Source organism: Neoarius graeffei, chromosome 8 (assembly GCF_027579695.1).
Source record: "Neoarius graeffei isolate fNeoGra1 chromosome 8, fNeoGra1.pri, whole genome shotgun sequence".
Classification (NCBI taxonomy): Eukaryota; Metazoa; Chordata; class Actinopteri; order Siluriformes; family Ariidae; genus Neoarius; species Neoarius graeffei.
This window is the reverse complement of record NC_083576.1, coordinates 85,959,187-85,983,702: the sequence shown is the minus strand read 5'-3', so window position 1 is coordinate 85,983,702 and position 24,516 is coordinate 85,959,187. Positions and strand designations below refer to the sequence as shown.

General features: G+C 43.4%; 1 protein-coding gene across 1 annotated transcript in view; it reads right to left on the bottom strand.

Annotated features, from left to right (window-relative positions):
- The window catches only part of si:dkey-106n21.1 (solute carrier family 23 member 1), a 146,145-nt gene extending 124,372 nt beyond the window's left edge, over positions 1-21,773 (bottom strand). Inside the window, exon 1 of the mRNA XM_060926757.1 lies at positions 21,396-21,773. Coding sequence (XP_060782740.1) covers positions 21,396-21,773 — 378 coding nt within the window. The remainder of the gene's footprint in view (positions 1-21,395) is intronic.
- Between the last annotated feature and the right edge of the window lie 2,743 nt (positions 21,774-24,516).

Genomic DNA, 24,516 nt, shown 5'->3' with positions numbered 1-24,516 from the left:
TGATTGATTGAAGTGCGCATGCTCTCTACATAAACACTGTCTAGTGTGCATGCTCTCTACATAAACACTGTCTAGTGCAGACATCCCAAGTCTCCCAGAAGTTCCGGGAGTCTCCCGCATATTGATAGTGGCTCCCTGATGCCTGCAAATTGGAGAATATCTCCCGGAATCTAGAGCAAGCGAGCAAGAGCGTGCACGCGAAACATTAATGTCTGCATCGCACATATGACGGAGTGCGCGAGGGAGAGCGAGAGAGACTGTTCATGTAGCGCATGCTAGACAAAGAGCATCCTGATTGATTTACAGACATCCAAACTCATTTCAGGGAGGTGTCGTGACACCCCCCTTGCTGATGGGAAAAAAGTCATGCATCATGACACCTCCCTGAAATGAATTTCTGCAGGCTGGGATGTCTGCTAGTGTGCATGCTCTATTGTTCACAGACTCGTGTTTCTGCCTCCGTTTAACATGTCGCAATATATTAAGGCACAGCAACAGGTCTGAAAAGCTACATTTCCCCCCGTATGTTTCACAGTAACTCAAATATGGGTCAATATATGACAAAGCATTCAGTTGCTGTCCCACCAATGATCCCTGCAGGACAAGTTTTACTCATGACATGTTAATTGAATTTAAGTTAGCTTAACCAAGCCAACTTTAGCATAAAGCTAGCGGTCCCATTCATTTTCGCCAGGTCATGGTGTTTTGGAAAACTTCATAGGAAATTCATCACAGCCCGATTGCTGAGTGACCTTAACCAAAGCTAGCAAACGTATGCATGATCTGTTAACAGGACTTCTTGTAACGTTAGCTTACCGTCGCAGAAATAGCAGCATTGTGAGCTTTTAGATGCTGCTTGAGGTCGGTCGTATTCTTGCCACGTAGTTTATAGCCACAGCGTGTACCTCTGTCTCCCACTACAAGGCATTCCATTTTATTTCTGCTGGATTATGTGTAAAGTATGTCCATAAATCATCGCGGTCTTTTCCGCCCACCAAGCCCTTGTGCTGGCGTTGCAGCCACCATGGTCCATGAACTGTGTGCACTGTGCCTGGTGGGCATGGCCAAACAAGGACAGGATGCAGGTGCATTGCTGATATTTTCAGCATTTGGCAGACAGGTTGCATGTGCCGTTGGAGGAAAGGCCATGCATTTTGATAGTCCTATAGCCAACCCACTAACATTTTCGTCTCGTCTCGTCAACAAAAACAACAGATACGTCTCTTCATATTTTCGTGATCAAAGAGTTATGTTTAGCTCATCACTATCTCGTTTTAGTCATAAAAAAAGGTGAGTTGACGAAATCATTTCGTCATCGTCATCATTAACGAAAACAACACTGAGATCAAGCCGCCATTTTTCCACAATTTGCAGAATTTTTGCCAAATTCTGAACAGAGTATTCACATCAAAGATTTAGTTTTATCTGTATTTCTTTCATCATTTTATTTCAAATTAAAACCAACATCACCATTCAAAACTGTATAGTTTATTGACTGTGAGTATATTTAGCGGGGTATCCCCACAGTACCCAGTTTCTGAGACAGACCCAAATATATACTAGTGTATATATATATATATATATATATATATATATATATATATATATATATAAATAATGGGGTGGCAAGGTGGTGTAGTGGTTAGCACTGTCGCCTCACAGCAAGAAGGTTCTGAGTTCGAGGCCAGGGGCCGATGGGGGCCTTTGTGTGCGGAGTTTGCATGTTCTCCCCGTGTCTGTGTGGGTTTCCTCTGGGTGCTCCGGTTTCCCCCACAGTCCAAAGACATGCAGGTTAGGTTAACTGGTGACTCTAAATTGACCATAGGTATGAATGTGTGTGTGAATAGTTGTTTGTCACTGTGTGTCAGCCCTGCAATGATTTGGTGACTTATCCAGGGTGTACCCCGCCTCTTGCCCATAGTCAGCTGGGATAGGCTCCAGCTTACCTGCGACCCTGCACAGGATAAGTATTTACAGATAATAGATGGATGGATAAATATAACCGCAAGCGGCAATCAAGGCCCCGAGCACCTCCAGTTCTGCGACCCATCACATGTGGGTATAACCTATGACCTAAAATCGAAGTTTGAGCCATATCAGGTATAGCATGGCGAATTTATGACACACTTCCTGTTTGCCTAGCTTAATAAAAAAAATTATTATTACGCCTTTTCAACACCTTGTAAGATATTGCAAATCCCTTCGCAATTCAAAATCAGCAACATCTTGACATCACACCAAATCTGCATAGGAGGAAAACGTCAAAATGTGACGTGTCAAAATGCACAAAAACAAAAATAACTCACTTCCTGTTGAGTATGCCTAATACAATGTACCTTACAATTTTGTTCATCTTGGGACACCCCACACACCTACCAAATTTGACACGGATAGATGAAACTATATACCGGGCAAATGTCTCAACGACATGTGTGCCAGTATCCCCATTGAAAACGCAGTCACCAACCAAACTACAAACATGAACTCCCAGAACTACACATCCCAGAACACACAGTGCCCTCTGTCACCAGCCTATTGAACTCAGCTGACAATCATCACACACATCATTAATTTCCCCATATAACCATGCCAGTTCCACACCTTCATTGTGAAGTATTGTTCTGTGTTCTGAACAGTATTACTGAGCCTTTTCATTATCTGCTTGCTATCTTGTTATTCTGAACCCTGCTAGTATTTCTCTCTTATCTTTTGCCTTGCCTACTTTGTGTTGTTTGCATGATCGATTGACCCTCGCCTGGTTACCGACTATGTCTCTTGTCACACAATTTGGCTTTGTTTGCAGTCTGCTTCTCAATCTTTCTGTACATACATCTGTAAGTGCCTGCAATCTGACAGGATACTTTGCTGTAACATGGATGTAGCAGAAGGAACTAACCAGACTGCTCTGAACGCTCAGGGATGATTGTTAGGAGAACATCAGCAGGTGTTAGCCGACCTCAACACCAGGATGGCCCAACTAACTTCTGTGATGTTGCAGTCCCTCCATGCATGCCCTGAGTCATCTGCTCACTCTGCGCTGCCACTTCTGCCTCCTGAGAAACACACTGGGGATCCGTGTGCATGTAAGGTATTTCTGCTTCAGTGTTCCCTGCATTTTTCCTCCATGCCTCATCTCTCTGACAAGCAGAAGATCTCAGCTGTTGTCCTTTTCTTTCTGGCAAAGTGTTACGATGGGCCAGCACAGTTTGGAGGAGAGGCAGTGAGCACACTACATCCTATGAGTGATTTTCTCTCCATGTTCTCTCGAGTTTTTGATCACGAGCCCCAAGGAGTAGCAGTCAGCGAGAGTTTGCTCTCCCTTTGCCAAGGGTCAAGAGGAGTAGTGGAGTATACACTGGAGTTCAGAACAATGGCTGCAGCCAGTGGATGGAACAAACCAGCTCTCAAAGCAGTGTTTCATCAGGGACTGTGGTCTGAGGTCCTGCCAGAACTGGCATTCCGAGATGAACAGCTCACACTCGACTTTGCCACTTTGCAGCGTGGTGATGTAGCTTACAGCAGGTTATGGTCGCTGAACTGCTGGTTGTCCAGGTGGTACTCTGAAAACAGTGTGGGCTTTATAGATAATTGGGCTAATTTTGAGGGCACTGCTGGCCTGTTACGGCGGGACGGTATCCATTCCATCCCACGCAGGAAGGTGCTGCTCTCATTTCCTGCAGCATAGGTCATAGTCTCAGAACAGGCCTAGTTAATTTCTGGCAATCCAGAGCCAAGGCCAGGGAGCAGACAAACAGGCTAAACCGACTGTCTGCTAGCTGCACAGAGTCATCACTCAGGGTCCACTACATTGAGACTGTCTGTCTGTTCCCTGAGCTCAACAAAAAAGTAGAAATATTCAGAGTTTGTTCCAGTAACCTAATCAATATAAAAGTAGATCATACTGACTGTACAGCTGCTGCCAGCACCTGTGATCTAAAGGTGGGGCTATTAAATATTAGATCTCTTACATCTAAAGCACTAATGGTTAATGAACTCATTACTGATCAGGAGTTTAATGTACTTTGTTTAACTGAAACATGGATTAAGGCAAATGAATATATAGCATTAAATGAAGCAGGTCCTCCTGGATACAGTTATATACACCAGCCTTGTCTAACTGGCAGAGGAGGCGGCATCACGGTTATTTATAATGATTATCCAGGTGTAACACACAAACCTAGTTATAAATTTAATACATTTGAAGTTCTTCATACTCCATATAATGTATGTAGCCTCGAAAAATAGGTCTACCCAGTTAATTCCGTTACTTATTATTTACAGGCCCCTGGGGCCATATTCTGAGTTTCTTTCTGAATTTGCAGATTTTATCTCAGATCTGGTTATTTCCTTAGACAAAGCTTTAGTTGTCAGAGACTTTAATATTCACTTCGATAACCCAGAAGACCCTTTTAAAACAGCGTTTGTGTCCATTTTAGATTCAGTAGGGATTAATCAGAATGTCATAGGACCGACCCATAATAGTGGTCACACCCTCGATCTAATACAACCCCGATTCCAAAAAAGTTGGGACAAAGTGTAAATTGTAAATAAAAAAGGAATGCAATGATGTGGAAGTTTCAAAATTCCATATTTTATTCAAAATAGAACATAGATGACATATCAAATGTTTAAACTGAGAAAATGTATCATTTAAAGAGAAAAATTAGGTGATTTTTAAATTTCATGATAACAACACATCTCAGAAAAGTTGAGACAAGGCCATGTTTACCACTGTGAGACATCCCCTTTTCTCTTTACAACAGTCTGTAAACGTCTGGGGACTGAGGAGACAAGTTGCTCAAGTTTAGGGATAGGAATGTTAACCCATTCTTGTCTAATGTAGGATTCTAGTTGCTCAACTGTCTTAGGTCTTTTTTGTCGTATCTTCCATTTTATGATGCGCCAAATGTTTTCTATGGGTGAAAGATCTGGACTGCAGGCTGGCCAGTTCAGTACCCGGACCCTTCTTCTACGCAGCCATGATGTTGTAATTGATGCAGTATGTGGTTTGGCATTGTCATGTTGGAAAATGCAAGGTCTTCCCTGAAAGATATGTCGTCTGGATGGGAGCATATGTTGCTCTAGAACCTGGATATACCTTTCAGCATTGATGGTGTCTTTCCAGATGTGTAAGCTGCCCATGCCACACGCACTAATGCAACCCCATACCATCAGAGATGCGGGCTTCTGAACTGAGCACTGATAACAACTTGGGTTGTCCTTCTCCTCTTTAGTCCGAATGACACGGCGTCCCTGATTTCCATAAAGAACTTCAAATTTTGATTCGTCTGACCACAGAACAGTTTTCCACTTTGCCACAGTCCATTTTAAATGAGCCTTGGCCCAGAGAAGACGTCTGCGCTTCTGGATCATGTTTAGATACAGCTTCTTCTTTGAACTATAGAGTTTTAGCTGGCAACGGCGGATGGCACGGTGAATTGTGTTCACAGATAATGTTCTCTGGAAATATTCCTGAGCCCATTTTGTGACTTCCAATACAGAAGCATGCCTGTATGTGATGCAGTGCCGTCTAAGGGCCCGAAGATCACGGGTACCCAGTATGGTTTTCTGGCCTTGACCTTTACGCACAGAGATTCTTCCAGATTCTCTGAATCTTTTGATGATATTATGCACTGTAGATGATGATATGTTCAAACTCTTTGCAATTTTACACTGTCGAACTCCTTTCTGATATTGCTACACTATTTGTTGGCGCAGAATTAGGGGGATTGGTGATCCTCTTCCCATCTTTACTTCTGAGAGCCACTGCCACTCCAAGATGCTCTTTTTATACCTAGTCATGTTAATGACCTATTGCCAATTGACCTAATGAGTTGCAATTTGGTCCTCCAGCTGTTCCTTTTTTGTACCTTTAACTTTTCCAGCCTCTTATTGCCCCTGTCCCAACTTTTTTGAGATGTGTTGCTGTCATGAAATTTCAAATGAGCCAATATTTGGCATGAAATTTCAAAATGTCTCACTTTCAACATTTGATATGTTGTCTATGCTCTATTGTGAAGTTTTTGAGATTTGTAAATTATTGCATTCTGTTTTTATTTACAATTTGTAGTTTGTCCCAACTTTTTTGGAATCATGGTTGTACTAACATGTGGGTTATACATAGAAAATATAGTCAGACTTCCACAGTCTGAAGTTATCTCAGATCATTATCTCATCTCATTCAAAATATGTCTGAGTAATAATATATGCACCTCACCATGCTACTGTATTAAACATACATTCACGTCAACTACTGCACAGAGCTTTGGGTCACTGTTAGCCCCTGCAGAACTTGATCAGGCAACTGAATGCTTAGAGTCAACATTCCACCATACTTTAGATAATGTAGCTCCTCTTAAAAGGAAAATGGTCAGAGACAAAAAAATTAGCACCCTGGTATAATGATGACACTCGCACATTAAAACAGACCACTTGAAAATTGGAACATAAATGGCATCAAACAAAATTGGTAGTGTTCAAATTGGCATGGAAGGAGAGCTTCCTGAAGTATAGAAAAGCTCTTAGTGCTGCTAGATCAACATATCTCTCCTCCCTAATAGAAGATAACAAATATAATCCTAGATTCCTATTTAATACTTTAGCAAAATTAACCAGGAATAAGTCCACTATAGACACATGCACACCTGCAGTATGTAGTAGCAACGACTTCATAAATTTTTTTTAATGACAAAATTGAGAATATCCAACAAAAAATTCAAACTACTAATTTAAGGTCAGACAATGTAAGTGACCCTGTAGTTAACAATATAACTGTATCAGATCATCAATTAGGATGTTTTAATCCCTTTAGGAAAACTGAATTACTTTCATTAATCTCAGCATCAAAAGCCTCGACTTGTGTACTAGATCCCTCACCTACACATCTACTCAAACAGATAATACCTGAAATAATTTACAGTGCGTGGGCGGCACGGTGGTGTAGTGGTTAGCGCTGTCACCTCATAGCAAGAAGGTCCTGGGTTCGAGCCCCGGGGCCGGCGAGGGCCTTTCTGTGTGGAGTTTGCATGTTCTCCGGGTGCTCCGGTTTCCCCCACAGTCCAAAGACATGCAGGTTAGGTTAACTGGTGACTCTAAATTGACCGTGAGTGTGAATGGTTGCCTGTGTCTACGTGTCAGCCCTGTGATGACCTGGTGACTTGTCCAGGGTGTACCCTGCCTTTCGCCCATAGTCAGCTGGGATAGGCTCCAGCTTGCCTGCGACCCTGTAGAAGGATAAAGTGGCTACAGATAATGAGATGAGAATTTACAGTGCCTTGAAACAGTATTCATACCCCTTGAACTTTCACATTTTTCCACCTTACAACCACGAACTTAAAAGTTTTTTATTGAGATTTTATGTGATAGACAAACACAGAGTAGCACATAATTGTGAAGTGAAACGAAAATGATAAATGGTCTTCAAAATTTTAAACAAATAAAAATCTGAAAAATGTGTTGTGCATTAGTATTCAGCCCCCCTGCGTCAATACTTTGTAGAGCCACCTTTTGCTGCAATTACAGCTGCAAGTCTTTTGTGGTACGTCTCTACAAGCTTTGCACATCTAGACACTGAAATTTTTGCCCATTTTTCTTTGCAAAATAGTTCAAGCTCAGCCAGATTGGATGGAGAGCGTCTGTGAACAGCAATTTTCAAGTCTTGCCACAGATGCTCAATGGGATTTAGGTCTGGACTTTGACTGGGCCATTCTAACACATGAATATTCTTTGATCTAAACCATTCCATTGTAGCTCTGGCTGTATGTTTAGGGTCATTGTCTTGCTGGAAGGTGAATCTCCTTCCCAGTCCCAAGTCTTTTGCAGCCTCCAACAGGTTTTCTTTCAGGATTGCCCTGTATTTAGCTCCATCCATCTTCCCATCAGCTCTGACCAGCTTCCCTGTCCCTGCTGAAGAAAAGCATCCCCATAGCATGATGCTGCCACCACCATGTTTCACAGTGGGGATGGTATGTGCAGGGTGATGAGCAGTGTTAGTTTTCCGCCACACACAGCGCTTTGCATTTAGGCCAAAAAGTTCAACTTTGGTCTCATCTGATCAAAGCACCTTCTTCCACGTGTTTGCTGTGTCCCCTACATGGCTTCTGGCAAACTGCAAACAGGACTTCTTATGCCTGTCTTTCAACAATGGCTTTCTTCTTGCCACTCTTCCAAAAAGGCCAGATTTGTGGAGTGTACGACTTATAGCTGTCCTGTGCACAGATTCTCCCACCTGAGCTGTGGATTTCTGCAGCTCCTCCAGAGTGATTATGGGCCTCTCAGCTGCTTCTCTGACCAGTGCTCTCCTTGCTCACTCTGTCAGTTTAGGTGGACAGCCATGTCTTGGTAGGTTTGCAGTTGTGCCATACTTTTTCCATTTTTGAATGATGGATTGAACAGTGCTTCTTGAGATGTTCAGAGCTTGGGATATTTTTTTATAACCTAACCCTGCTTTAAACTTCTCCAGAACTTTATCCCTGACCTGTCTGGTGGGTTCTTTGGTCTTCATGATGCTGTTTGTTCTTCAGTGTTCTCTAACAAACCACTGAGGCCTTCACAGAACAAGTGGATTTATGCTGAGAGTAAATTACACACAGTAGGACTCTATTAACTAATTAGATGACTTCTGAAGGCAATTGATTGCACTGGATTGTATTTAGAGGTATCAGAGGACAGGGGGCTGAATACTAATGCACACCACATTTTTCAGATTTTTATTTGTTTACAATTTTGAAGACCATTTATCATTTTCGTTTCACTTCACAATTATGTGCTACTCTGTGTTGGTCTCTCACATAAAATCTCAATAAAAAAACTTAAGTTTGTGGTTGTAAGGTGGAAAAATGTGAAAGTTCAAGGGGTATGAATACTTTTTCAAGGCACTGTAACTGCTTCTAAAAATAATAAATTCTTCTCTTAGGAGTGGCTATGTACCTAAATCCTTTAAACTAGCAGTTATCTAACTCCTGATTAAAAAACCTGACCTTGATCCCTGTCAGCTGTCCAATTATCGGCCAATATCAAACCTCCCCTTTTTTTTTAAAGATTTTTTTGGGCGTTTTTTCACCTTTTATTAGATAGGACAGTGTAGAGACAGGAAATGAGCGGGAGAGAGAAATGGGGAGGGATTGGGAAATGACTTCAGGTCGAAATCGGGTCCCCAGATTTATGGTATGGCACCTTATCCACCTGAGCCACGTTTAGGGAACAGCCCTCTTCTGGCTCAGGTCTTATTTAACTGATCGCTATCAGTATGTTGATGTAAATGGTGATTTTTCTAGACATACTGAGGTAAAGTTTTGTGTTCCACAAGGTTCTGTCTTGGGCCCACTGCTCTTTTTTTCTTTATATATGTTACATCTGGGTGGTATTATTCATAAATATTGTATTCATTTCCACTGTTATGCTGATGACACACAGTTGTATGTTTCTGCAAAACCTGATGAGAGACACCAGCTTAATAGAATTGAGGAATGTGTGAAGGACATTAGACACTGGATGCTTATTAACTTCCTTCTGCTTAACTCTGACAAGACTGAAGTACTTGTACTAGGACCACATGCAGCTAGAAGTAAGTTTTCTGATTACACAGTAACTCTGGATGGCCTTTCTGTTTCTTCACGTGCAGCAGTAAAAGACCTTGGAGTGACTATTGACCCCAGTCTTTCATTCAAAACTCACATTGATAACATTACCTGGATAGCTTTCTTTCATCTCAGAAATACTGCTAAGATAAGAAATTTAATGTCACTACGTGACGCAGAAAAACTAGTTCATGCTTTCATTACCTCCAGGTTGGATTATTGTAATGCCTTACTGTCTGGATGTTCCAGTAAGTGCATAAACAAGCTCCAGTTAGTTCAAAATGCAGCAGCAAGAGTCCTTACTAGAACTAGAAAATATGACTATCACCCCTGTCTTATCCAAACTGCATTGGCTCCCAGTCAAATTTTGTATTGATTATAAAATACTACTATTGACCTTTAAAGCACTGAATGGTCTTGCACCACAGTACCTGAGTGAACTCTGGTCCTCTATGACCTGCCACGCCTACTTAGATCAAAAGGTGCAGGCTATCTGCTGGTACCTCGTATAGTGAAGGCTACATCAGGGGGCAGAGCCCTTTCTTACAAAGCCCCACAGTTATGGAACAGCCTTCCAAGTAATGTTCGGGAATCAGACAGTCTCAGTGTTTAAGTCTAGGCTGAAAACATATCTGTTTAGTCAAGTCTTTTGTTAATGGTGTTTATGAGGTAAAGGAGTAGATCTGGAGGGTCCTCAGACATACCGTAGTGTTTTGGTAAACTGGGATGTATGGATGCTGTCAGTCCCCCACTCGCTTGCTCACTCGAGTTTATTGATGGTGTAGTGGCTGGCTGCTTTATGTCCCGGGGCTCCCTCATGCCTGTGTTACCTTCTGGCTCTCCCCTTTTAGTTATGCTGTCATAGTTAGCTTTGCCAGAGTCCCTGCTTGTACTCAGTGCAATATGTATACTCTTCCTACTTATTCAGGTGACATTGGGCATACCTAACAACCTGTGTTTTTTCTCTCTCCCCTCTCCATCTGTCACTCTGAGTTACATATCGGTCCTGGGTTTGAGATGCTGACCTCTTCTGCTCCTTGGACCTGCCTGATCCATCCTGGTGTCATGTGTCTGGTTGGAGTCTCATTGCATCACTCCTGTGGAGGATGGCCCCATGTGGACAGTTGAAAGTCACACTTGGAAGATGCTCTGGACACTTACAGTAATGCTTTTATGACTGAGGACTACAGTTGACTTGCTAATTTTAGGACTGCAGTTGTCATGAACAGTTTGCACTCAAGTTTCCATCAATGAAGAGTTTATAACATCAACGAAACTGACTTCATGTTAAGACTGTTACTGTTATAGTCATGTTGTCTGTTGTCTCCCAAATGAGGATGGGTTCCCTTTTGAGTCTGGTTCCTCTCGAAGTTTCTTCCTCATGTCATCAGAGGGAGTTTTTCCTTGCCACTGTTGCCACAGGCATGCTCATTGGGGATAGATTAGGGATAAAATTAGCTCATGTTTTTAAGTCGTTCAAATTCTGTAAAGCTGCTTTGCAACAATGTTTATTGTTAAAAGTGCTATACAAATAAACTTGAAACTTGATACATTGGACTTAAGCCACACTTCCTGTTTGTGCTGAGTGACTTGTTAATCTATTCCCTCATTATGGCAACACCACCTAAGACATCAAAAATCCTTGGTGAATTTAACAGCTTAGATATCTTACCCTCATGCTGATCCAACCTGAATCTGATGAATTATGTATGAGAAGTATTTAAATGTTTCATAGCTGTAAAATCGCCAAAAAATCCTAAATGTCCTGTTGACCCATATGGCCAGCGCATTTGGTGCATGTAGGTGAAGTTGGATGCCAGCAATTAAGAAAAATGTCACAGGGGGCTGATCAAAAAGAAGAAGAAGACCAGTTTTACTTTTCTGATAATGATGCTGATATTTTGAATGTCAGCTGATATTGATAACCTTTTTTAAACTACTGAGCAGAAAAAAATACATTGTTTACTTACACAAAACTGCAGCATTCACACAAAAATCACTTAAAAAAAATCAAATCTCTTCATATTGAAACTTTTCCAAATCCAATTCCTATCTTTTCCATTTGTGACAGGATTGGATAAAATTAATTCATTTTTTTCTTCATGTGTTTTATCAAAATAATAATAATAATAATAATAGATTATTATTATTATTATTATTATCCCTTTGAGTCCTGGGTATGACTTTAAACTGCAACTGGTGGTGAGTCTCAGGTCTGGGATGACTTGAATATTGGGGAAAGTGGACCATTGCTCCCAGGTCCGCTCTGACCCAGAGTGGGAGCACCTGCCTGGGTTCCAACTATGGGTTAAATAGTGCATCACCAATAAGGCGCTGGCAGCAGGGCACTTTTTGGTACAATGTAGCAGATGAACCCAACAGGGTCAACGGCACACCACCAGATGGCATGCAGAAGAGCCACTCAAATGGCCAGCAGATGGCATCACTCAGCAAGTCAGTTGCTACTGTGGGGCAACTTCCATACCCGTCAGGTTTGTGGCACTTTTGTGCACCACTTGGCATCAGTTCCGGAGGTCCAGAGAGACAACATGATGGGGGCATGACATAATTTATCTTACATTACTGTGCAAGGCGCTTCGTTAGAAGAGGAGAATAGTATGCAAGAGCTTACGAGGGCAGATATTTAGTGGTGGCTTGGCCTGGCCATTCGTGCTGCCGGTGTGAGTGACTTTATCACTCTGTTGTGGGCCTCGTGGCCCATCTGTGTTTCTGTGCATCCTAATGAAGCAGTCATCATCGCTAGCAATGGACAGCTGACGCTGCCGTCGATCATCCCTTTGATATATTTTCCATTACATGTAAAAGTCTGAGCAGCAGTTCTTCAGATCTTTTTTTGTTCTTTGCTGTTTATTTACTTATTTATTTATTCTTCAGCTCCCCTTTGACGTGTAGACAGTCTGATTTAATTAATGCACATTTGCAGGACAGCGCTATGATCATAACTTGGGAATGCCTTCTTGCACTGCACATGAAGACCTCTGCTCATCTTTTACACTACTTTCAACATGTTTCCATGACTGCCAATATCCTTCCTCCTTCACGTGCCATCCTAAAACTCCAGCATCTGCCCAAATGCTTATAATCAACAATATTTAAAAGGTGAACACAATGTCATCCATGAAAGACCATAAAACAATTGGGGGTTCAGTTTACAGGGAGATAAATGACATTTTCTCCACACTAGCATACTTTACACAGATGTTTCATTTCAGCCATGAACTAATATTGTGTTTCCCTGGTAGCCTTCAGATAAACATTCATCTGGGCAAAAGACATTTCTTTAACAGTGTTTTGCTGAAAGCCTGAGTCATTATAAATTTACATTGACTTGTATTTCATTGCAGACAGCATGAACCCAAGATATCTCATGTTTTGTTGGTCAACTTCATTTTATTTGTTAATAGATATCCATTCCTGTATTTCAGGCCTACAACACATTCCAAAAAAAGTTGGGATGGGGGCAATTTAGAGCTAGTAATGAGATAAAACAATTAAATAATGATGCAATTTGAAAAATGTGATGTCAACAAGTGACTGTAATCATGATTTGGTACAAAATTAGTATCCAGGAAAGGCCTAGTCTTTGAGGAGCAAAAATGGGCCGAGGATCTTGTTTGTAACAAATGCATGAGAAAATTATTGCAATGTTTAAAAACAATGTTCCTCAAAGAAAGACAGGAAGGGATTTGGATATTTCACCCTCTACAGTGAATAATATCATTAAATGGTTCAAGGAATCTGGAGGAATTTTGGTGTGTAAAGGGCAAAGGGCTCAAGCCTAATCTAACACCCATGATCGCCGATCCCTCAGACAGCACTGTATCAAGAACCATCATTCACCTATGGCTGATATAACCACATGGGCTTGGGATTACTTTGGCAAACCTTTGTCAAGATCTACAATATAGAGTTACATCCACAAATTGAACACACATAGACTTGATTTCACTTTTATCAACTCAAAATATTCCTCATTTCCCCTGCAGAAATCTTTCTTCCAAGTAGGGTTAGTTAATACTGGACAGCACAAAACACCACCAAAAACATGAATCATTCCAGATTCATGTTAGTTAGCGTTAGCTCACCTGCCATTTTTTATTGAGGGCCATCCTCCTATTGGTGACTTTTAAATGAGACACACACACTGAGATTTTAATCAGAAATTTATCACACTGCTAGAACTTTGCCATCAGACCTCTGATCTCAAATCACCAACAAAGAATGTTTTTATGATGTGCAATTTTCGCAGTTGTTACCAGTGCATTAAAAAAAACATCAGGGGGATAAAAAGTACTGAGAAGTTATACTGAAAGTATATGGTGTGGTTTGAGTTAAGATTGTTCCAGAAGCTCAAGGGAAAGAGAGTGCAGAACAGAGTTTGATTAGTGCCTTCAGGTAGGTAGGGGTCCATTTTTGCTTGCTTTTGGCAAACAGCAGTGTTTTAAATCTGATGCGTGCAGCTGCAGGAAGCCAATGGAGGGATTACAGCAAGCATTAGGGAGATGTGTGAGAAATAGGGTAGGTTGAAAACAAGTCATGCCGCTGTATTTTGGATCAGTTGCAAGGGTCTGAAGATGATAAGGGGAAGCCCTGCCAGTGGCAAGTTGTTGTGGTCCAATCTCGGGATCACAAGGGACTTAATAAGAAGCACCTGAGCAAATGACTGTGGAGGGAAAAGACCAGATCCTTGTGATATTGTAAAGGAGAAAGATCTATGAGACCGTGAAAGAGGCGACACAAGACATGGCTAAGAGAGATCTGCCTATCAATATTATCATGGCCCTGGAGACTTTGATGGAGCAGCTGCGGCAACTGACATGGCAGAAATGCAGCTGGAGATCCAGTGGATATGTATCCTGTCCTAATTATGAGGAGAAACTGCAAATTTACAGAAGAGGTTTACCACCTGCAAGTGCATAGACCTGTCAGAAATCTCACTGAGGGTGATTGAGAGGGGGTAGATAGATAAAAACAAGACCATCAATGACGGCATAGCTCACTCTGGCTCCGTCTAGTCCAGAAGGAATGATCTAAAGTGGGCAACCTTGCATGATAAATGTTGCAAGCTATATACACTATATATAAGCTATATACACCCTTGGGGGGCGTTGTGGCTCGGGTGGCTGGGGCGCCGTGCCGTGGGTCCAGGGGCCCGGGTTTGGTTCCGGCCCGGGGTCGTTTCCCGGTCCCTCCCCGTCTCTCTCTCCCGCTCGTTTCCTGTCCTGTCTCTGCGCTGTCCTGTCCAGTAGAGGTGAAAGAAGCCCCAAAGAAATATCTTATATACACCCTTGGAATACTTACCTATTTGCCAGAAAGAATCCAAAACGGCGAGGAATTGACAGAGAAGAAGCTATATTTGTTGAACTGCTCATTAAGGCTTAATTGGTCTATAACTTCATTAATAATTGTAATTAAGCAAATCTGGGTAGAAGTTATATGCACCCTAGGTACCCCTACCTTCATGCCAGAAAGAATCAAAATCTGTGAAGAATTGAGGGAGAAGAAGCGATTTGTGTGGAAACTGCTCATTAGGGCTTAATTACTCCATATCTTCATTATTAATTGCAATTATGCAAATTTGGGTAGAAGCTATATGCACCCCAGGCAGACCTACCTTCCTGCTGAAAAGAATAAAAATCGATGAAGAATTGAGGGATAAGAAGCAATTTTTGTGAAATGTGGATGACGCTGGAAGGGCAATGAACAACACATGATGGCATAAACTCATCACCTATCAGCTAGATGAGCTAACAATCCTTGGATTAATATAGCATTGAAGATTTGGCAGGAGACAGTGTGGTTTGGGAGACTCCCTTAGAATGTTAAGATGGTGTGTGGATTGAAAGAGGTCTTTCTGATCATTTGACTTTTGTACACAAGATTTGAACCACTACAGAGAAAGCATGGTTTGGAACAAAACAACATCTTCAGTTCTGACATCACTTCAATCAGAACTTAGGTGGAGCATTGGAGGAAGAAGAAACAGGCATTATGGAAATGTTTCTGTCAGCAGGCAATTCACTGATAGGTAATAAGGTTGTCTCCAGAGTACACTGGATATTAAAGGCTATTAAAGAGAAAATGGAGAAGGAAGGTAACTTGGTTATTTCTGTGGAGGATGGGAAAGATTATGCAAATCACAGCGGGAATACACATCTTTAATTATGTGATAAAAATTCAGTTATAAAAATCTTACAAGGTTTTTTACCCCCCCCCCCCCCCCCTACAAAAACAACATCAAAGGATTTGTATGGGATGTTGGAGATTATGTAAATTAAAAGATGTAAATCACTTCCATGTTTTCTGGGAATGCCAGATTTTAGAGTCACACTGGAAGGAAATTCACAAACACTTGGAAACAATTTTTGAGGTTAACATCCCTTTCAAATGTGGTACTCTGTAGCCAAGGAACATTTCCTTCAAAATATGGAATTTCATTCCAGGAAATTGATACTGATACCTACAGTAGATGAATGATAGGTATAATTCATGATACACTACAACCCCATGATAACAAACTCTTTTACTGTGACCTTTCACATATAATGAACTAAGTTTGTGTCCCCTGCCTTTAGTGACAATGAGTTGAGGTCTTCAAAACAACAACAAAAAAAACATCATTGTGGCACATCCACATGCACTGGTGCCCGGAGTGTGGAGTGTGCAGTGCCATTAGGACTAATTACCTTGCACCTGTTCCAGATTAGAGTGCAATCACAGTGCGTGCTTATAAGGACTCTCTAAACACACAGACTTGGCGAAGTACTGTATATGCGCTGTACCGAGTGTCTCACATTGCCAAGCCTTGTATTTGTGTATTGCCTTTCTAGTTCTGACTTTTTGTGTATTTGGACTCTGCCTTTCGTCTTTGCCTCCACCATTCCGTTTGTGCCTCATGTGACCATTGCCCAATTCATGACCCTGCCTTTGTCTTCCATTTTTTAACTGTTTGCCTGCCTGTTTGTAAGTAAACACTCTTCCTGCAATTACATTCATTATCTGCCTGCTTACATGACACACTGAGCCATGTGCTCCTCTTCCTCCCAGAGACCAACAATAAGTAATCAAGTCTGCAGTCAGGGTAACAATATGTGTTAGCACCATAAAACAAACACTTAATGAGCCTCGCTTAGGTGTCGATCACTAACAATTATCGAGAACATTGATCAAAGGATTGGTAAAAGGACAAAATGACTGCTGACACTACTAAACTTAACACCTAGTTAAAGCGTACTGGTGGCGTTTTTATACTCCCTGCCACGCCCAGCCCTGCAGCACAACAGAAATGACATCATCGGTGATTTACAACACATCAATGAACTGAATGGTGAAGATTTAGAAAAGAGAGTGAGTCAGTGAGCAGACACTGACTGTGGCAGCGGGGGTGTGGTCAAGCGTCGGTCTGTGACCGGAGGGCAGAGTCAGGGAAGGTAAGTGGCAGAATCACTGCACCTGATGTTAATTAATGTGTTTGTGTGTCTTCCCCAGTGACCGCGCCCTATTTAAGGAGAGAGAGTGAGAGCAGAGGGAGCTCTCTCCCCAACCAGACAACTAATGTGTGTACGTGTGTCTGAGTGTCTGGGAGAGTGTACACTGAAGTTTCATCTCATCTCATTATCTCTAGCCGCTTTATCCTGTTCTACAGGGTCGCAGGCAAGCTGGAGCTTATCCCAGCTGACTATGGGCGAAAGGCAGGGTACACCCTGGACAAGTCGCCAGGTCATCGCAGGGCTGACACATAGACATAGACAACCATTCACACTCACACCTACGGTCAATTTAGCGTCACCAGTTAACCTAACCTGCATGTCTTTTGACTGTGGGGGAAACCGGAGCACCCGGAGGAAACCCACACAGACACGGGGAGAACATGCAAACTCCGCACAGAAAGGCCCTCGCCGGCCACGGGGCTCGAACCCGGACCTTCTTGCTGTGAGGCGACAGCGCTAACCACTACACCACCGTGCCGCCCGTACGCTGAAGTGTCACAATAAAAAAGAGTTTTGTGAACTCAGTTCTGGCCTCCCGTCCGGACAGCCGCCAAATGGTCCTCCGCCAGCTCGATTGCCTGATCCAGCGACGCCGGGCGGTGGCACTGGACCCGCTCTGCGGCTCCTGCTGGTAAACGCGCGATGAACTGCTCCAGTACCACCTGGTCGATGATTCCCTTGGCGTCGCGGTTGTCGGCCCTCAACCACTGCCAGCAGGCGTCCCGGAGTTGCTGGCCAAACGCGAACGGGCCGGCCGACTTCCTCCAAGCGCAAAGCGCGGAAGCGCTGACATTGTTGCTCAGGAGTGCGTCCCACACGCTGGAGGACGGCCTGGCGAAGGTCCGCGTAGGCCAGCCGGCGGTCGGCGGGGAGCTGTAGCGCGGCCAGCTGTGCCTCTCCCGTTAGCAGGGGGAGGAGGCATGCCGTGCACTGTTCCACCGGCCACCCCGAGGTCTCTGCTACCTGCTCAAAGAGCGTGAGGAAGGCCTCGGGGTCATCCTGCGGGCCCATCTTCATTAGGGTGAGGGGGGAAGGGCCCGCGACAGTGGAGTTGGTGGACCCCGCCGACGCGAGGAGGTGCCGGAATGACCGACGATCTTCCTGTTGCGCCAGCACCAGGGCTTCGAACCGTTGTTCTTGCTCCTTTCGGAGGGCAAGCAGCGCCTGGTGCTGGCTCTGTTGGGCCATGGTGAGGGCGTGGATCAGGTCTGCGAAGGGGGAGGACTCCATGGGGCTGTTCTCTTCTGTGCTCAGTCCCGGGTTTCAGCACCACTGTGACAGTTCGTATGGGTGGGTGGAGCACAGAAGGACGGCAGGCCAGAACTGAGTTCACAAAACTCTTTTTTATTGTGACACTTTTCAGCGTACACTCTCCCAGACACTCAGACACCGCACACACATTAGTCGTCTGGTTGGGGAGAGAGCTCACTCTGCTCTCGCTCTCTCTCCTTAAATAGGGCGCGGTCACTGGGGAAGACACACAAACACATTAATTAACATCAGGTGCAGTGATTCTGCCACTTACCTTCCCTGACTCTGCCCTCCGATCACAGACCGACGCTTGACCACGCTCCCGCTGCCACACTGACATATGATATACTGGTAACCACCATCATTTCCATAACAGATAAAGAAATCAATCATCGCCTCCATTCATGATCCTTTAACTCAGTCAGTGAACTGCAATAGTGACTCAAAAGGAGAAATTCGTGATAAAGAATTTTAATGTGCCTAAAATTTTGCATATAACATGAGTATTCCATCAGCTTCCAGTTCATGGCAGGGCTGTGCCATGGTGATTCCCAGGTTGTTCCAGACCATCCAAACCAATTTCCATTCAGCTGAGGGTGACAGTTTTTGGGTTTGGGTTTTCTTGAAGCAAAGTGGCTTGGCAAAGTGACTACAAAGTGACTACACCTCACAATAACTTGGATACAATTGTTTGAACTGATTTTGTAATTTGTAAGATGTTTAGAAATGGCTCCAAGAGACATTCTGGAGTTGTTTATATCTGTGATCCTCTTTCTCAGATCTGCACTGAGCTCCTTGGACTTTCCCATTTTACTGTATGTTGGTCAATCCAATGAGTGCTGTAAACAAACCCTTTTTATGAAGGCACAGAGAAGCTACCAGCTGTAGTCAATCATGATCACTAACAGGAAGTTAAGAGACCTTGGCCTTGGCAAGATAAGAGACATTTTGGAAGTCTCAGCACCTTTGAATTAATAATCTAAGTGAGCGTATGTACATTTTTGACCCAGTACGTATAACACTTCCTGATGTGGGTGGAGCATAGAAGCATGGCAGGCGAGAGTTGATGTTTTATACAAATACTTTTTATTTGAGCTTTTCAGCTTGCTTGCTTTCTATCATCACTCACTCACTCACTCACTCACTCACTCACTCACTCACTCACTCACTCACACATGCATTGTGGTTAGGGAGAGAGCTCCCTTTCTCTGCTCTCTCTGCTCTCTCTCTCCTTTTATGCTCTGTCCCTGTAACACACACACACACACACACACACACACACACACACACACACACACATTAATTGACAGCAGGTGGAATGACTTAGCCACTTACCTTCCCCGACCCCGCCCTCCATTCACAGACTGCTGCTTGGCCATGCCCCCGCTGCCACATACCCCCACCACCCGACTCAGGCTGGGGAGCCATCTGGCCTGAAGCCAACCCCCCCCCCCGACGGGACAGGAAGTCTGCCACCACCATCTGCGCCCCCAGCCTGTGGATCACTTCGAACTTAAATGGCTGGAGGGCGAGATACCAACAGGTGATCTACGCATTGGCATCCTTCATGTGGTGGAGCCACTGGAGGGGCGCATGGTCCGAACAGAGAGTGAAAGGGCGCCCCAGCAGGTAGTATTGGAGGGCGAGGACCACCCACTTGATGGCGAGACACTCCTTCTCGATTGTGCTGTACCTGCTTTCACGCATTGAGAGTTTCCGGCTGATGTACAGCACAGGGCGCTCCTCGCCCTCCACCTCCTGGGACAAAATGGCCCCCAGCCCTCTGTCCGATGCATCAGTCTGCAAAATAAAGGGGAGAGAGAAGTCAGGGGAGTGTAAAAGTGGCCCCCCACACAGTGCAGCTTTTACCTCAGAGAAGGCCTGTTGGCACTGCTCTGTCCACTGGACCAGATCTGGAGCCCCCTTTTTAGTGAGATCAGTTAGCAGGCTGGTGACATCCGAATAATTAGGTAGAAACCTATGATAATAGCCAGCCAACCCCAAGAACCATCTCACCTCCTTTTTGGTCTTGGGCCTCGGGCAAGCCGCAATTGCAGCAGTTAGCTGTGAGGCCCACTCGCCTCAGCGACTTTAGAACAGCCCTCAGGTGTTCCAAGTGCCGTGGCCAATCATTACTGTAGATTATGATGTTGTCTAGATAGGCGGCTGCATAGGCAGCATGAGGGCGGAGGACCCTGTCTATAAGCCGCTGGAACGTAGCGGGTGCCCCAAACAACCCAAAAGGGAGCGTGACAAATTGGTGTAATCCAAACGGTGTGGAAAAGGCCGTTTTCTCTCGGGATAGAGGAGTCAAGGGGATCTGCCAATATCCCTTTGTTAGATCCAGTGTCGAATAAAAGCATTCTGTGCGGAGACTCCATGGGGTGGTTCTGTGGGTGGAGCACAGAAGCATGGCAGGCGAGAGTTGATGTTTTATACAAATACTTTTTATTTGAGCTTTTCAGCTTGTTTGCTTTCTATCATCACTCACTCACTCACTCACTCACTCACTCACTCACTCACACATGCATTGTGGTTGGGGAGAGAGCTCCCTTTCTCTGCTCTCTCTCTCCTTTTATGCTCCGTCCCTGTAACACACACACACACACACACACACACACATTAATTGACAGCAGGTGGAATGACTTAGCCACTTACCTTCCCCGACCCCGCCCTCCATTCACAGACTGCTGCTTGGCCATGCCCCCACTGCCACAGTATAATTTTGACCCTGTGTTGATTTCAGAAAACCCAAAGAAAATTAAAAATTGTGCACCAAATTCTAGTGTTTTTTTTTTCATTTATTTATTAAAGCTGTATGCTGTACAATCATTCTACCACAGAAAAAGAACAGGTCAAAGAAATTACTGAAAGCCCAAATATTGCCATAACATTCATATCCAAGATGACATTCATGTCACTGTATGTAATTTTCTGACCACAACTGTATATACATAATGGAAAAGCTGTCTTTCTCTCTCTTAGAATTCAACAAGAGAAATTCTTTCAGATCTGGACTAAATGGACTAGGTATGTTAAAGCTCCATGGTCATACTTTTGCTGAGGTTAAAAGAATGCAGCTCCCAAACCAGGAAGTGAAGCTGTATGTTAAGGTGTTTTCAGTGGTGCCCCTGTAGAAGATGGTGAGGTGAACAGTGGGGAGACCTGCTTTTCTGAGTCTCTGGAGGGGGTGGAGCTGCTTTTGTGCTCTTTTGATGGCTGCTGTGGTGTTACTAGTCCAGGTCACGTTGTCAGCTAAGTGAACTCCCAGGAACTTCACACTGCTGGCCCTCTCCACAGCAGTGCCATTGATTTGCAGTGATGTATGATGGTGTTTGCCAGCCCTCCTGAAGTCAATCACCATCTCCTTTGTCTTGTCCACATTGAGGATGAGGTTGTGAGTTCTGTACCATGTTGTAAGCATCACCTCCATCCTATATGCTGACTCATTATTACCATTGATGATTAGTCCTGGGTATGACTTTAAACTGCAACTGGTGGTGAGTCTCAGGTCCAGGAGGGCTTGAGTAGAGTTACCCCTTAATCACCATTGCTCTCAGGGCTGCTTTGACCCAGAGTGGTAGCACCTGCCTAGGTTCCAGCTATGGAACATCACCAATAAGGCACTGGCAGCAGGGTGCTTTTCAGTGCATTGTGGCAGATGAACCCAACAGGGTCAATGGCACACCACCAGATGGCATACGGAAGAGCCACTCAAATGGCCAATGGATGGCATCACTCGGCAAGTCGGTTGTTACTGCAGGGCAACTTCCATACCTGTCAGGTCTATGGCACTTTTTTGTACCACTTGGCATCAGGTCTGGAGGTCCAGAGAGACAACATGATGGGGGCACAATGTTGTTTGTCTTACCTTACTGTGCAAGGTGTTTTACTTGGAGAGGAGAATAGTATACGAGAGCTCATGAGGCCAGGCATTCCATGATGGCTCGGCCAGGCCATTCGTGCTGCCACTGCAGATGGCTCTGTTACTCTGGTGTGGGCCTCGTGGCCCATCTGCATTTCTGCGCATCCTAATGAGGCAGTCATCATTACTAACAATGGACAGCCAACAACGATCACTGATGAGATCCACCACTGTTGTATCATCAGCGAACTTGATGCTATCATTAAAGAGCAGCGATGACTTGCTATACATGTATATTGTGTTGCTCGTTGTAGTTGTACCTACTTAATCACCTAAAAAGTCTTCACTTCCTCTGTTGTCATGATTGTGTACAACAGTTTGGGACAACCAAAGAAGGTTAAAACCTTTTTACTGAATGCTGCAAGCTCTCCAGCATGATGGACAGTTCATACCAAAAGTGTCATTGTCCACAGCCAGTGAGTGTTAACTTCTCTGAAAGAGATTTCAAGAGAATTTCTACGAATACTGCCTGAACAGGTATTTGTTTGAAAGATAGGTTTATGAAAGGTAAGACTGTGTTAGAACTCGTCATTGTTTCTGCTATCATTGGAGAGCTGGAGTGTCTGAAGACCTTTGTTCAGAGCACAAGAAGTAATTATATCTGGCAAGGGATCTGATGACAATTGTGCCAAGAAATCCCTGAGGTGAAAAAGAAGCTGTATAACAAAACATACTGTATAGAGTAACTGATTCCTAAGATTTGGCAAAATTTCAAGTTGCAAATAACAGCCAGCCATCAAAACTCTTCACAGGGCAACATGCAATCTGAAGAGGAAATCGATACAACATTTTTTTTGACATAAATAATTAGAAGACAGGTGCTGACATTGTTCCTTAATTTTACAGTTAGGAAACACACAGGCCTTGTTGGGAAAGTTGATTCAGCAGTCATAGACAGATCCGCAGAACTAACGACAATCAAATTATCTATCAGTATATATTTCAGAGTCTACAAATATTATTCCATGCCTATCTATAGAAGTGTAGTCTTCATTCATTGGAATACAAGGCATACTTCTATTCATTTGACTAAAACATTAGCTTGTATATCTTAACTCGGATTTTAAGTCACAAGTTTTACCAAAACAGCCATAATTCTTATCATTAAAGTTGATACTGTATTTTGGATTCTCAGTTTTGCTTCTTTGTCATTATTTGGGCACCTACCATTATCCAGATCCTGTACCCTTGGCCATACTTATGCATAATTACATATCTAACACAGATTAAAGGTTGTAGCATACATCACAACATGATATTATATAAAATTCCAGAGTACAGATATGAGAGTGTGTGTAAGACATTAAAGTAAATGGCAACCTTCTCACCAGCTCTCTTTGATTGCTATTGTCAATGAAAACCAGATTTTTTTTCTTGTAATTTTAAGATATTGACTCATACTTCTGAGGAACATTGTTGTTATTATCGTGTTATGCTGTCTATAGAGTGAACACAACTGAGTAAAGCACTGGTAAGCCAATAAATTGTTTAACTGTGTGAGCAATTTGGGCAGCAGGTACACATTAGGTAGTGATTTTTTTTTTTTTAAATATATCCTGCATACCAGTGATTATATACTTTTGCACTCAATCACCTGGAAACCCTCTGTGAGATAGGTGGAATCCTCATAACACCTGGAAGCATGTGTCCAGGTTCAGTAGGTTGGAGCCTTGAAGTTCTTCCTCAAGGCTCCGTCCTCAGTCCATAATCTCAGTACTGTGGGATGATGAATAGCATTGTCACCTCACAACTCCAAGATCCTGGGTTCAAACCTGAGCTAATGATACTGTATGCGGGGAGTCTCTTTTCATGTTCATCTAGTGAACTTGTGTATTTCCATGAGGTTCTCCAGTTTCCTCTCTTCTTCCAAAAACATTCCAGTAAGCTAAATTACCCTTTGGTGTGAGAGTGTGTGCACATGATGGCCTGTGATGAACTGGCATCCCTTCCAGGGAGTAGTACTGGCTCAAGCCCAGTTTTCCTGGAACAGGTTCTGAAACCAACACAACCAGGATAAAGCACTTGCTCTATTATTGATTTATTTTTAATTTCTATTGTAATTTTTATTGTTTTATTCAAAATAGATTATTATCCATTCATCCATCCATTATCTGTAACCACTTATCTTGTGCAGGGTCGCAGACAAGCTGGAGCCTATCCCAGCGAATTATGGGCAAAAGGTGGGGTACACCCTGGACAAGTCACCAAATCATTGTATGGCTGACACATAGAGATAACCATTCACACACAC